We start from the raw sequence: 15,983 nt of genomic DNA, 5'->3' as shown, positions 1-15,983 counted from the left end.
TGGCTAAGCGTGGCGTTGTACGAAATGTCCTTAGTGTTTAACCAACTTCATGTTATTTGAGTTGGTAGCTGATAAATAGTACAAGAAAAAACATTAATATAGAACATGCACGCAGAGTTCGTTTTAGATCCTAATTTACAGATTTCTGCTACTTATAATTTGGAAAAGAAAAACATTATTTCAGAATATTTGGCCGGCCAGCTTGAATATTTTGGCCGGCGTGTTTTATTTATACGTAAGTACTTATTTATAGTAGAATATTGTACAAATTCGTTACAGTGAAATATGATATTCTCTTCGTCCCATTCCATGTGAGGGTATTTAACTGAGCATGAGTTTAAGAGAAAAAAATACTTTTAAAATTAATGGTCTAAAATAAGCTATAGACATTTGATCGGCTAAAGAATATAAATTATCTCACTAAAAGTAAAATGAGAGTTCAAAGTGTAATTATTTCACATATAAAAATATTAGTATTATTTTTTAATTTTGATAGATAAAAAGAAATGTACGCCTCATAGGACGAAGTAATACATAAATATGCCTTTGAAATTCTGTCCCCCTCAATGAAAAGGTGGAGATGGTACTACATGAAATTCGACTTGGAGGGACAAAATTAATTATGAGAACATACAGCTATCTTTAAAGACATCGACAAGCTGATCATAGGAGCTAGCACAGGCGTCGCCTTCATATTATTGATAACTCCTTATGATAGTAAAAGTCTATGCCCAACTTGGCGCTAAATTTGAGAGACTGCGGGCTTGTTCTTAATTAGATAATCTAATTAATTAATTATACTTATCTGCAATACGATGGTTTACAAATTATTATTGTGATATGAAAATACAGGGAATATATGTCCACAAGAATATTTTGAGAACTTTCATGAGACTTACTATTTGCGAAAAGAAAACTATAAAGCTAGCTTTAATTTGCTCTAATAACACATGCTTAACTTAGGAGGATAAGGCAGAATATATTCTTTCTTTTTTGGCGATGGATGTCTCAGTTCGGAATTAAACTTCAAATTCGTTGTATTTAACAAGTTTCAAGCTGAAGTCTAAAACCTAATAACCGTAATCAATTTATATCAGTAATACGTATATATGGGAATATCATTTTGACAAAAGAAATCAAGATGTCATATTCGAATAAACGTTTTTTATGAACTTATCTCAAGATAACAAATATAATGTTATTAGTCAAAACAGCTCAGGCCCACCAAAACCAAAAAGAGAAATGGAAAAGTGAACCACCTTTAAAATGAAGTTGACAGTTAGTATTCTCTAAACCTAATTATTACATAGTTGAATTGTACCAAGCTTTTAATTATATATATAAGCAGGAATTAATGAATGCACTAAAACGCCATCAGAATTAAATATAAGCCACTCTGCCACCTCAATAGTTTAAAAGAGAAAATAAATGTAACAGTGGAATTGCTGTAATCGCCGCCTGAATGTTCCTAGGAGCTTCTTGTCTCTGCAACAATATAATCCTGATCATCGATCAGATTCCAAATTAAAAGAAAGCTCAACATAAGTTCCAGGAACTGCAAAATGAGCTAAGCCACCCCACGTGATTCCTCCTTTATATTACTACTACTCCACCACTTTGCTTGGATCTATAGCTAGCCCACACTACTCCAAACTCCCAAATCCATACATAATTATATATTTAAAAAAGAAAAAAGAATTAACAGGTATGAATATTACTTATTGTTAATTATGCTCATTAATGCATGAGGATATGGGGAGCTACTACACTCGCTATGTACTTTGTATTACTCCCTCCGATCAACTTTATTTTTTTTTTGTTTTTGTTTTCGCACATACTAAAAAATTCACTTGTTAGCATTAATTAATAATGAAATTGATCATATTAACCTTAATATGTTAATTAAAAAATATAACAAATACTCCTACAAATAGTAACCCAATTTATCTGGCACTGTTAATTTTTCGAGAGTCAGTTTGACTAATCTTTAAAACTAGATTGGATTAGATCAATTTTATATTTTAAAATTAAAAATGAAATACTCAGAAATACGAAAAGTACTAGTATAATTTTCAATTCTTCACGTGTCATATAGTAAAAATATATATTTTAAAATATTGATCAAGTTCATATAGTTTGAATCTCGAAAAGCGAAAAATACCACATAAATTAGGACATAGGAAATCATATTTAATTATCAATCAGCAAGAACATGTGGTTGAGTATAAAAAAAATAAACTTACCCAGGAAAAAAAATTAAACCGATCGTTCATGATTAATGAGGCCAAGAGAAAGGAATTAGACTTTTTCTTTTGAGTTTTGATTAATTGAGATGCGTGTTGTTATGAATTTTTAATTAAAAAAATGCTACTTACTATTTACTCATTATTAGCTCACATAAGTTTCAATACAGTGTATTCACTTTTTATTAGCTTATATATCCTCTTTCTAATTAATGTGCTAATTCAAACATGGTAATCTTTTGATCTATTATTTATGATTTTTCTGAAGAAACTTAAAGTATTTTTATTATATATCCTTATACATAATATGAATCATTTTGTATGAATCATTTTGTTTGGATGATGCATGCATGTATTAAACAAGAGCAACACTTTTTGTTTCTCCTGCCTTGTATTATACTTACATAATACATGCAGAAAAACACAGCATTTAAGTGTCTGTTTTCCTGTAAGATATCCATTTATATTTTATATATAAAAAATAATTTTGTTGCAATGGAAACTATTTAGTGGGCTATCGTAATCGGGGTCCAACAATTTTACCAGAAATGAGCAGCGTGGTGGGGCGATTCACGCCACAGTCCAAAATCAAACCCTCCACCCCCTATAGCTGTACCCCAGCTGAGGTGGCTATTGCTGGGCCCCTCATGCACCCCTAAATTAGGGGTTATGTAGACGTGATTGGGCCCCACAGTGTCCCCTTTTCACCAAACACGTTGATATTACAAAATTGTCCACGGCCCCTCCGTCGACTTCCTTCCAACCTTCTTTTTGTCTTTGCCGCCCTATTGGGTCCCACTATGACATGGCACATGACGTGTCACCCCGCACTCTTCCTCTCCTCCTATTTAAGCACCCTCTTACTCCATATTTCGCACCACCATTTCCCTTCGTCTTCTAATTCCATACAACTCAAGTAATTTACAAACTCTTTCTCTTTTCTCTCAACAGTCAATATTTTATTTTATAAGCTTTGATAAATTACCTAAATATGGCTGTTGATTCGGTACTATCATCACCATTGGGTCCTCCTGCATGTGAGAAAGACGCAAAGGCACTTCAATTCATCGAAGAGATGACTAGAAATGCTGATGCCGTCCAAGAAAGAGTCTTGAATGAGATATTGACTCGAAACTCACAAACTGAGTACCTTAAGCGCTTTAAACTTGACGGCGTCAGTGACCGTGAAACTTTTAAGAACAAAATTCCGGTCGTAACTTACGAAGATCTTCAGCCTGAGATCCAACGGATTGCTAACGGCGACCGTTCTCCTATCCTATCTGCTCATCCCATCTCTGAATTCCTCACTAGGTAAACCGTTAACATAATATATTATTCTGTGGATTCAATTTTACGTGACACTATTATTATTTGAAGTGTCAAAATAAATTTTCTTGGACTACGTAACAATTTTTTTTTGAATATTTTAATTTATTAATGAGTGTATGGTTTATACTTCACCGTGTAAAATGGAACGGAGGAGTACCTAGTTTGCTAGCTCTTTTTATATGCAAGCCTTTAATTGCTATACCTAAGTTATTGATTTTTTTTTTTTATGTTAACAGCTCTGGAACGTCAGCTGGCGAAAGGAAACTCATGCCAACAATTAAAGAAGAGTTGGATCGTCGCCAGCTACTTTACAGTCTTCTTATGCCTGTTATGAACCTGTAAGTATATCTACGAATTAATAAATGTAAAACCAAATAGAGTTACGTTACCTCTCTTGGTATTCGAATTATTTGGCAAACAAAAAGCATACGTATTTCTTACGAAGCCTCATTTATGTGACAGGTACGTGCCTGGATTAGACAAAGGCAAAGGACTATACTTCTTATTTATCAAGTCCGAGACGAAAACGCCTGGTGGGCTATTAGCAAGACCAGTACTCACAAGCTATTACAAAAGCGAACATTTCAAAAGAAGACCACATGACCCCTACAATGTTTACACCAGCCCAAATGAGGCCATCCTGTGTGCAGACTCATTTCAGAGTATGTACACTCAAATGCTCTGCGGTCTTTACGAGCGCGAGCAAGTTCTTCGCCTTGGTGCGGTCTTTGCCTCGGGCCTTGTCCGAGCTATTCGGTTCTTGCAACTCCATTGGCCACAGCTTGCTCATGACATTCGAACCGGGACTCTGAACCCCGAAATTACCGACCCCTCAATTTGTGAACGCATGGGTCTTGTTATGAGACCAAATCCAAAGCTAGCCGATTTTGTTACCGATGAATGTTCTAAGGAAAATTGGGAAGGAATCATCACGAGAATTTGGCCTAAGACTAAGTACCTTGACGTAATTGTCACGGGTGCTATGGCTCAATATATTCCTACTCTGGATTATTACAGTGGTGGATTACCAAAAGCGTGTACTATGTACGCAGCTTCCGAGTGTTACTTTGGACTCAATTTAAATCCCATGTGTAAGCCCTCGGAAGTTTCGTACACAATCATGCCAAACATGGGTTATTTTGAATTCTTACCACATGACCCTAACTCATCCCGTGACTCAACTCGTAATCTTGTTGACCTTGTTGACGTTGAAGTTGGAAAAGAGTACGAACTTGTCATCACGACTTACGCGGGATTATACCGTTACAGAGTCGGTGATATACTCCGGGTTACAGGGTTTCATAACTCAGCGCCGCAGTTCCATTTCGTGAGGAGAAAAAATGTTCTATTGAGCATTGATTCGGACAAGACGGACGAGGCCGAATTACAGAGAGCCGTGGAAAATGCTTCAAAACTTCTTAAGGAATTCAACACTAGCGTGGTGGAGTACACTAGTTATGCAGATACAAAGACAATTCCTGGTCATTACGTGATTTATTGGGAGTTATTAATGAAGGATTTAAACAATTCTCCTAGTGATGAAGTTTTGAACAAGTGTTGTTTGGCCATGGAAGAGTCACTCAACACAGTGTACAGACAAGGACGAGTTGCTTGCAATTCAATTGGTCCATTGGAGATTAGAGTGGTGAAAAATGGCACATTTGAAGAACTAATGGATTATGCAATTTCAAGGGGTGCTTCAATTAACCAATATAAGGTGCCAAGATGTGTTAGTTTTGCACCTATTTTGGAACTTCTTGACTCAAGAGTAATGTCAAGACACTTTAGCCCATCGTTGCCTCAATGGACACCTGAACGGCGTCATTGAGGAGAGAACTGTTTATTAATTACACATGCATGACTGACATGGGAGAGTCAATGAAGGATTCCCTAAACTTTTTCTTTTTGTCTTCTGTTTTTTCATTTTCTTGTCTTACTTTGTGACTAGAACGGTCCTGATTGTAACTAGACATGGACGTTCGGCAGAATTAGGTTTGTACGTTATGGCTCAATTAACTTGTGAAAATGATGTAATATCCCAAGCTTGTTAAATGAACTGTTTCTTCCGTCCAAGTTTTAACTCGTCTACGTCTCGAAGAATTGATACCCCTAAGAATAATTTAGACACAAACAACAAATTCAACAAAGACTATATTGAAAACTTTATTAAATTAGGGAGAAAACTTGGTAGGAGACTTTTTCACAACTCATAAATTCTTGAATCTCTCTACATCACAACTACCTCTCCACATATGTAATAACACCCTTATTTATAATACTACAAAACCAAATTTGATCACTAGAATCTAGAAAATATATTCCTAGTTAGACATAAATTAAATAAACTACTAGTAAATATAAAATCCTAGACAACGATATAGGAATACCAATTAATCTTGGTTTAACTTCCAAAACAACTGACTATTTTTTACTTACTTTAAACAAATACATGATTCAAAGTAAGAGGCTCTATATAAATTGGCGAATTCGGAGGTTATGTAATTTAAGAATTACAGAAAGAAATCATAAATCATAGTTTTTATCGTTAAAAACATTTCATACATATTTATAACATTGTAAGTAATTTTTACAGTATTAGTGTACCTTAACCCGTTATAGCAAGCTATTTACATTCTTTTTAAGATTATTAGATCATGTTTTGTTTCTTATAAAATTTTACATATAATGTTATTCCACGTAACTTAATTGATGACTTAAATAGATTATGTTGTGTTAAAGCGTAGAAGTAAAACTCTTTCAAAATAAATATATATGGGCAAAAAAAAGTGGTTTGTTTACCAAATATAAAAGAAAACGGGAGGGATTATTTAGCTCCATGTTTTAAAATATTATCTGTTCAAGATGAACATGACCCGTCCACGGAAAGTGGAAGGTCTTTATCACTATCTGCAGAACTTCGTCATTGTTTAGTTGCATTATTGAACTCTATTTTATAAGTATCTGCTATACATATAATTCAACTCTGTCTAGCCTTAGATACTCTTGCCAGGCTTTTAAGAATCTAACATTTTAATAAGTTGCAGTTTTGGCTTTTCGATATGCGAAGTTCAGTCTTTTTTTCTCTATTATTTTTGGCCTTTTGAGCTTAGCTAGAATTATCATCCGCGCGAATGCGCGGACATTAACCATATAATATATTTGAGTTATTTAGATTATATGTAAATAATTTTAAAACTTATACTTTCTCTATTAAATATGGATAGTCATTGGATATTAATTAAGAAATATTGCATGAAAAAGATTAACCATTTGTTTAAATATCCCTCCCGTATGGCTACATTTTGAAACTTATACTTTCCAGTATGGCTACATTTTGATATTTGACATTAACTATATTAAATATCCGAGTTATTTGAATGATATGTAAATAACCTTAAAATTTAAACCTTCTAAATAATCGTTAGATATCAATTATGAAACAATACATGAAAAAAGACTAATATTTTCTCAAATCTCGTAGTAATAATTTTATTTTTGCACCATTCTCATTGGTGTCATTGGAACCTAAACATAGCCAAAAAGTAAAATAATAACTCGTATTTATGTCAAAGCACAAAGGTTGACACAATATGAACGATTCTTTGGTTATGACATGACTCTTTTACTACGACTTGAACTCTTATTTAGTATGTTGTTATCTTTCAAAAAATATTTCTATTTTGACGTTTCAATTTCTAAAACCTTATATATTATTATCTTCTTAATTTCAAATTCACTTTAGTCGACTATCTAAGAATTTAAACGATTCTTTAGCCGGTGAAATTTTATTTCAATATGACGTGAATTTTAGCCGTAATAAGTGGATCTAGGATTTATACTTTATGGATTCAATTTTTAAGGTTTAGCGTTGAATTCATTATATTTTTAGAGTTATAGGTTCATATCTACTATTTTTATAATTTTAAGAATTTTTTACATATATATTTTTGCTCAGCATGAAAAGTTATGGGTTCAATTGTAACTGTTGTTAGCACTCTAAATCTGCCTCCGCCTATATATATGTATAAATTTTTTGCTCTTTGAATCATTAAATGTTAAATTAGTTGACTATTATTATATAACATTTCATATATTATCTTGAAATTGCCAAGTAGTTTTTTCTCGACACCATACTTGCTTAACTTCAATGCAAATTACTCAAATTGCAGTTATATTCAAATTCAGATATCATATCAGTTTGTTAGTAATAGTGATTTTTAAAAATGAAACACAATGTAAATTAAAAAAAATATTCAAAGATATCCTTGTCTTATGATCTATGTATTTGAGTTGAAAAAAATATTTAAAATCGATGATATCAACTTCCAAATTTTTTATACTTAACATAGATGAAACAGAAGAAGAAATTCGTTGTCATCTCTTGTTTCTGGTTTTTAGATTTTTCATATACTTTTTCTATATTTATTTTCTTTTATCTTATTTTTTATGTCTTTTTTTTTTAAATAATAATAATTTATTTCTCTATAAAAGGATGAGTTTAAATAGAAATTGTCTAAATAAGAACTTTATTTATATTTTTAGTCTTTAGTTGAAATTCTTCCATATTTTTCTTTTGGCTTTAGAATCAATCTAAATAAGTGTTCGTCTTACCACTTAAATTAAAAATTTGAAGATTTTATAATTTATACATAATCCATATATAATATATGTATAATCGTGTGTTGCCAGTATATCATCTACGGATATTAGCTATAAAACGTAAACAATAAATCTGGCCAGATATTTATATAAATATTCCATAAGATTTCGGTTTCTTGATATTATCCATGATATGACTTCTATTATAATAATTTAAAAACTCTACAAAATTCAAAAATATCTTATCCATTTATTTTTAAAATTACATTATATTAAAAAAATCCATTTTGAAATAATTTGTTTACATTTAAAAAAAATATTTCATGTCATACCAGCCTTTTGTTTTTAAAATATACTTTTTGTTACACTTGAAAATTGCTATAGAAACTATCAATAAAGTTACCATATACTATTTGCATTTATTAGCTTGCCACTTGGCTTAACCACAATGCAATTATATATAGTAACTTTCTTATTTTAATATATATAGAGAATATATAGAGATATAGATATATAGATTGCTGCTAATTAATATCTTTAGTGGAGTTTGAGAAAAAGGAAACATTTCTTAAAAATTCTGCTGTCTGCAGCCTGTTTGACCCGAGACAGAAATTCAATGGGAAATTCATGGACAAAAAATTAGTTAGTTTATGGTCGGCAATATAACATGGTTTGCCAACTTAGAGCAATAAATGAGAAAACATAAAAAATGGAACGATGAATAAACTTCAATTGATCTGTATAAACTATAACCTTATATACTATACTGTTAAGTTTTAAAGGTGGACATATTAATCCTTCATGCCTTGATTAGTGTAAGTGCCTATAGTTTCTCATAAAGATTTTAGTCCATCTTTATTTGTTGGATATAAATTAAAGACATTAGAATTAAGTAGAACGATCAGAAGTCTTTAAATTTAAGAAATGACTTCTAGCTAATTAAAAAGAAGAAAACACGATTAGAAAGTTGTATTTGTAAAATAATTTTGGAGAATATAAATTAACATAAATAGAAATGTTTAATTCGAGCCCACTGAATTCATAGTATTTCCTTAAGGAATTTAATCCCCTCCTAGTACCCAAGGTTGTGGATTATTTCCTCCCAGGATAGAACGAATTACACACTGGTGTAGTGACACTTCAAATCCCAGTGTTTCAGCGAACACAAAGTTCGGTAGCAAATCACACTTACTGTTGCTTTGTTTGATGTTAAAAGTATGCAGAAGAAGGAGGAGAAACTCAGAAAATCGTATTGAAATTCTGAGCAGAATGGACTTGTATTTATAACCAATGTTGGGCTGAAATCTGAAGAGGTGCAACTCTTCAGAATGACTGTTTATGCAAAACGGCCACAACATGAATGCCATAACATAAATGGCTATTTACTCAGCAATAAAGAGGGAAAATTGAAGAGAGTAGTTAGTTTTCTGTTACCAAAACAGAAAACGAAAAATTGGATTTTAATTTTAATATTAATATTTTGTTATTAAAACGGATATTTAATAACATTTCTGTTAATATTTTGTTATTAACAAATAAATTTGGTCCAAAAAACTAATCAATCAATCATTAATCGAAAGTCGAGCGAACGACGACGGCGCGAGGCTTGCCTTTTTCTCAACTCTTTAAGAACTAGAAGAAGAGCAATTGCTTATATATCCATAAAAAACCTTTTCCTCTTCCAATATGGGACAATGTCCCTTTGGTAGGAGGGAACTTAAAATATTTCCCTCCATTTCTCATTCACCCTCTTTTAAGCATTTATTGTCTGTTTGGCCAAACAAAAGTGCTTTTTTGGGCCAAAAATTGAGGTGTTTGGCCAAGCTTTTGGAAGGAAAAAAAGTGCTTTTGAGGAGAAGCAGAAGCTATTTTGGATAAGCAGAAAAAAATAGCTTCTTTCCAAAAGCACTTTTTTGAGAAGCACTTTTGAGAAAAATGCACTTAGAAGCAGTTTTTTAAAGCTTGGCCAAATACTAATTGCTGCTCAGAAGTGTTTTTCAAACTAATTAGCCAAACACAAACTACTTCTCACCAAAAGTACTTTTGAGAAAAACACTTTTGAAAAAAAACATTTCTCAAAATAAGCTGATTTTTGCAGCTTGGCCAAACGGGCTATTAATATACTTAAAACTAAAACCCCCACAAGAAGTATATAGAAAACACAAGAAGAATTGTGGCAAAATTTGGTAAGAGTAATTCAACGAGATAGATTTATAATCTTTTAATTAACGTATGACGAGTATTATTCTACTATATTTTAGACTATTATATATTCGTAATGAACTGAAGAGCATGACCCATCCATATGGAAAGTGACACGATAATTTCATATTTTTCTGTTGCATTATTGAACTCTGGTGTATACCAGTAAAATATAATTTGAATATGCTTATCCTAATTAGATACTTTTGCCATACTTTTAGGCCTTTTTTTTAATATCAGTTTTCCTTTAAATAGTAGAAGTTCATCAGTCCTTTTCTCTATATTTTTAAGGCTTTTCTGGTTTTAATTGCCTATAATGATTGCTTTCTAAAGACTCGAAAAAAACAAAATGAGTTTCAAAATTCTTCTGTCTCTGGCCTGCTTATTGACCTGAGACAGGAATTCAATGAGAAATTTATGGAATTTATAAAAAGAAAATCCTTTAGGTTTGGTCAACTGTCTAATATGGTTTGCCAACTCATAGCAATTAATTTTGAAACATAAAATAAGGTAAGGGACATGCTGATTATTCATTTGTTATTAGGAGCCATGCTACAAGAAACTCATTGTCAGAAATCTAAATTTCAGGAGGCCAATGAAGCATGGCCAGGTGGAACTTCCTTGTTGTACAATTACCTTTAAGTCCTTAACTTGTGAGCATAGTTACACTTGGGTCTAAAAGAACTTAGGATTCACATTTCAGTTAATGAACTCGCTTGAGACTTTGGCTTAGCCGATTTAGAGTAGCTGATAAACATTAGGTGCTGAAAAATACTTTTAAGTGCTGAAACTGATTTAAAAAAATAAGCAGTTATGTGTTTGGATAAAAGTGTTGAAATTAATAATATGCAGCTAAACAACTAGGTATACGAAGAGTTTTGTATTAAAAAGAAGTATTTTATGGATAGAATAGTAAATATTTTGGTCAAACTTAAAGTGCGCTGAAATTTGATAAGTTGAGGGAGACCAATTTATGGTTTTTGACTTATTTTTGGCTTATACTTTTAATTTTACCAAACGCATAGATAAGCCAAAAAGTGTTTATAAGCCAGTTTGATCAGCTTATAAGCTTAGCCAAATACCCTCTCACTCACAACTTTGAAGTATTGAAATTACAAATCGGGCCTGTCAAGTTTTAAAATATGACATATTAATCCTTTATGCCTAAAGGAACGTGAATTTGAAATTTCAATTTTGACCCTTACAATTTGATTAATCCTCTTTCGTTACTTTTATGGCATTAACCTACACCATCTAATCTGAGAAAATTTCTTAACCAGTTTTTCCATAGAATGATTATATAAGAAAAAGATCGAGTTGAAATAGAATACCTTATCTCTTTTATGATTTTTGTCAATTTGTATATTGCTTGGATACCATTAAGGGAAATTTGAGCTTTTACTCCCATAGATATCGATATAATTTTAGTCCTTGAGATATTTTACTAAACACATTTAACTGTTGAAGTTTGGCAAAATGCCAAAGTCCCACATTGGTTGGGAGTTAAGTTTGGGGGGGATTTTTCCCCTATAAAAGAAGGCCTAATGTTTAGGATTGAAACACACCTCTCATTTGCCTTCTCATCTGTTTAAGGCATTTGTATCTTCTCTCTTTAGTATTATTTCACTTGTATTTTTGGAGTGGAATAAAATATTTGGTTGTGTCCGAGGAGTAGGCAAAATTAGCCGAACCTCGTAAATTCTGGTGTTCCCTTTATTATTGCTTTATTGTCTTATTTATTATTTGGTGGTTGTCATAATTTTTGGTATAGTAGTTGTGACTTATTCACACTCTATACATTTGGCTTCCGCAACAATTGGTATCAGAGCCAAGGTACTGTCTAAGTATGCTCTGTGGTTGCAGCATAGTCTGATCTTCCACATCAGAAAAGATTTATCTTGGTAACTGAGTCAAGGTTCTGTCTGAGTATGCTCTGTGGTTGCAGCTTAGTCTGATCTTCCACACCAGAAAGGAAATAATCTTGATTTGTGTCGTCAGCTATTAAATAATATTTGTGTCAAAAATGGGAGACAATAAACAAGAAGAATCTACATCAAGTGTCAACAATACGTCATCATTGGCATCTTCGCTTATGACAAGAATTGTGTCAAATGCGAAATTTACGGTCGAAATATTTGACGGGTCCGGACATTTTGGGATGTGGCAAGGCGAGGTTCTAGATGTCCTTTTTCAACAAGGGCTAGATCTGGCCATTGAAGAAAAGAAACCAGATGTTATTGGAGAAGAAGATTGGAGAATTATCAACCGTGTTGCTTGCGGTACCATTCGATCCTACCTTGCTAGAGAGCAGAAATATCCATACACAAAGGAAACTTCTGCAAGTAAATTATGGAAAGCACTGGAGGATAAATTTTTGAAGAGAAACAGTCAAAATAAATTGTACATGAAGAAGAGACTGTTTCACTTCACCTATGTTCCTGGTACCACGATGAATGAACATATCACCAGTTTCAATAAGTTGGTTACAGATTTGCAAAATATGGATACAACTTATGATGATGGTGACTTGGCCTTGATGTTGTTGGAGTCACTTCCTGATGAGTACGGGCACCTTGAAACTACTCTACTCCATGGAAATGACGAAGTTTCTCTCAGAGAAGTTTGTTCGGCTTTGTACAGCTATGAACAAAGAAAGCGAGAAAAACAGAAGGGCGGAGAAGGAGAAGCACTATTTGTGAGGGGTCGTCCTCAAAATCAAACGAGGACAAAGAAGGGAAGATCCAAGTCAAGATCCAGACCCAGCAAAGATGAATGTGCCTTTTGTCGAGAAAAAGGGCACTGGAAGAAAGATTGTCCGAAGTTGAAGAATAAGGCCAAACATAACAATGGAAAGGCCATTATGGATTCAAATGTAGCTGATTGTGATGATTCAGACTTCTCATTAGTTACAACAGAGTCATCAACATCTTCAGACATATGGTTGATGGACTCGGCTTGTAGCTATCATATGTGTCCCAACAGGGACTGGTTCGTGGAATTTCAAGAAGGAGAATATGGAGTCGTCCACACAGCGGATAACAGCCCTCTTACCTCATATGGCATTGGTTCAATACGATTAAGGAACCATGATGGAATGATCAGAACATTGATAGATGTTCGATATGTACCGGATTTGAAGAAGAATCTCATCTCTGTGGGAGCCCTAGAATCAAAAGGGTTCAAAATCATTGCAGAAAATGGAGTGATGAGAGTATGCTCCGGTGCACTAGTGGTAATGAAGGCTAATCGGAAGAATAATAATATGTACCGCTATCGTGGCAGTACAGTTATTGGGACAGCGACAGTGACATCCAGTGACGACAAAGAGGCAGAAGCAACCAAGCTATGGCACATGCGCTTGGGACATGCTGGAGGAAAATCCTTGAAAACTCTATCAGATCAAGGATTGTTAAAAGGAGTAAAGGCTTGCAACTTGGAGTTTTGTGAGCATTGTGTCAAAGGGAAACAGACAAGGGTTAAATTTGGTACAGCGATCCATAATACTAAAGGCATTTTGGATTATGTACACTCTGATGTTTGGGGTCCTTCCAAAACACCTTCATTGGGTGGGAAGCACTATTTTGTAACCTTTGTTGATGATTTTTCTCGAAGAGTGTGGGTGTATACAATGAAAAACAAAGATGAAGTGCTGGGAATTTTTCTCAAATGGAAGACGATGGTGGAGAATCAAACAGGCAGGAGGATCAAGGGTATTCGCACAGACAATGGAGGTGAATACAAAAATGATCATTTCAATAAGGTCTGTGAAAATGATGGCATCGTCCGACACTTCACTGTTAGACATACACCACAACAGAATGGAGTGGCAGAACGTATGAACCGGACCTTGCTGGAGAAGGTACGGTGTATGTTGTCCAATGCTGGCTTGGGCAAAAAATTTTGGGCTGAGGCAATTACATATGCATGTCACCTCATTAATCGTCTACCATCTGCTGCTATTGATGGCAAAACACCATTTGAAAAATGGTACGGAAAACCTGCTGTAGATTATAACTCTTTGCACGTGTTTGGCTCAACTGCATATTATCATGTGACAGAGTCAAAATTGGATCCAAGGGCAAAGAAGGCTATTTTTATGGGAATTACTTCTGGAGTCAAAGGATATCGCTTATGGTGCCCTATGACAAAGAAAGTAATATTCAGCAGAGATGTTACCTTTGATGAATTTGCTATGGTAAATAAGGTAACAGAAGATACCAAACAAAATGAAGGTGCTTTTAAGCAGGTGGAGTTTGAGGGAAAATTTATTTTTCCTACACAAGAAGCAGAGGAGGAAACAAATGAAGATTACCCTCTGGAAGGAGAGCCAGTAGAGGAGATTCCAACTCAGGAATCTCAACAACAACTTGAATCAATAGCAACCAGCAGGCCAAAAAGAACAATAACGAAACCTGTTCGTCTCATAGAGACGGTTGCTTGTGCAACCTCAATTGTAGCTGATGATGTTCCTACTACTTATAAAGACGCTGTCCAAAGTTCAGAAGAAGATAAGTGGAGGATTGCCATGAATGATGAAATACAGTCCCTTCATCAGAATCATACATGGAGATTGACCAATCTCCCGAAGGGAAAGAAAGCAATTGGGTGCAAATGGGTATTTGCAAAGAAGGAAGGATTTCCTAACCAAGTAGATGTTCGCTACAAAGCAAGATTGGTGGCCAAAGGATATGCTCAAAAGGAGGGAATTGATTACAATGAAGTGTTTTCTCCAGTTGTAAAACATTCCTCCATTAGAATTATGTTGGCTTTGGTAGCACAATTGGATTTGGAACTAGTTCAGATGGATGTAAAAACTGCGTTTTTACATGGAAACTTGGAGGAGGAAATCTACATGACTCAGCCAGAAGGATTCAAAGTTGCTGGAAAAGAAAATATGGTGTGCAAACTTGAAAAATCGTTGTACGGATTGAAACAATCTTCTAGACAATGGTACAAGCGATTTGACGAGTTTATGTTGCGGCAAGGGTACAAGAGAAGCAAATACGATCATTGTGTGTATTTGCACAAGCTTAAAGATGGTTCCTTTGTATATCTTCTCCTATATGTTGATGATATGTTGATAGCTTCCAAGAATTCAGAAGAAATTGATAAGTTGAAGATTCAACTGAAGAAGGAGTTCGAGATGAAGGATTTGGGTGAGGCAAAGAAAATTCTTGGCATGGAGATAATTAGAGATAGACGTTCAAAGAAACTCTGTTTATCTCAAAAGGAATATTTGAAGAGAGTACTTCAACGTTTTGGCATAGATGACAAGACTAAGCCAGTTAGTACTCCACTTGCTTCCCATTTTAAGCTAAGTAATACTATGTCGCCAATGGATGAAGCTGAACGAGAGTATATGTCAAAGGTACCATACGCAAATGCTGTTGGTAGCTTGATGTATGCAATGGTTTGCACAAGGCCTGACATTTCACAAGCTGTTGGAGTTATTAGCAGATATATGCACAATCCAGGGAAGGAGCATTGGCAAGCTGTGAAGTGGATTCTACGGTATATTCATAATACTGTAGATGTCGGGTTAGTTTTTGAGCAGGAAGACAATCAGTTTGTAGTTGGATATTGTGACTCAGATTTTGCGGGTGATATGGA

At 34.0% G+C, this 15,983-nt stretch overlaps 1 protein-coding gene across 1 annotated transcript; it reads left to right on the top strand.

Annotated features, from left to right (window-relative positions):
- Positions 1-3,165: 3,165 nt before the first annotated feature.
- On the top strand, positions 3,166-5,645 carry LOC107818015 (probable indole-3-acetic acid-amido synthetase GH3.1). Its single transcript, NM_001326012.1, is given in 3 exon segments — positions 3,166-3,554; positions 3,809-3,910; positions 4,035-5,645. Coding segments are annotated over 3 exon segments (1,788 nt in total). The 5' UTR covers positions 3,166-3,234; the 3' UTR covers positions 5,401-5,645.
- Positions 5,646-15,983: the final 10,338 nt, after the last annotated feature.

Source organism: Nicotiana tabacum, chromosome 7 (assembly GCF_000715075.1).
Source record: "Nicotiana tabacum cultivar K326 chromosome 7, ASM71507v2, whole genome shotgun sequence".
In the NCBI taxonomy this organism is placed as follows: domain Eukaryota; kingdom Viridiplantae; phylum Streptophyta; class Magnoliopsida; order Solanales; family Solanaceae; genus Nicotiana; species Nicotiana tabacum.
This window is presented reverse-complemented; position numbering and strand designations above follow the sequence as displayed.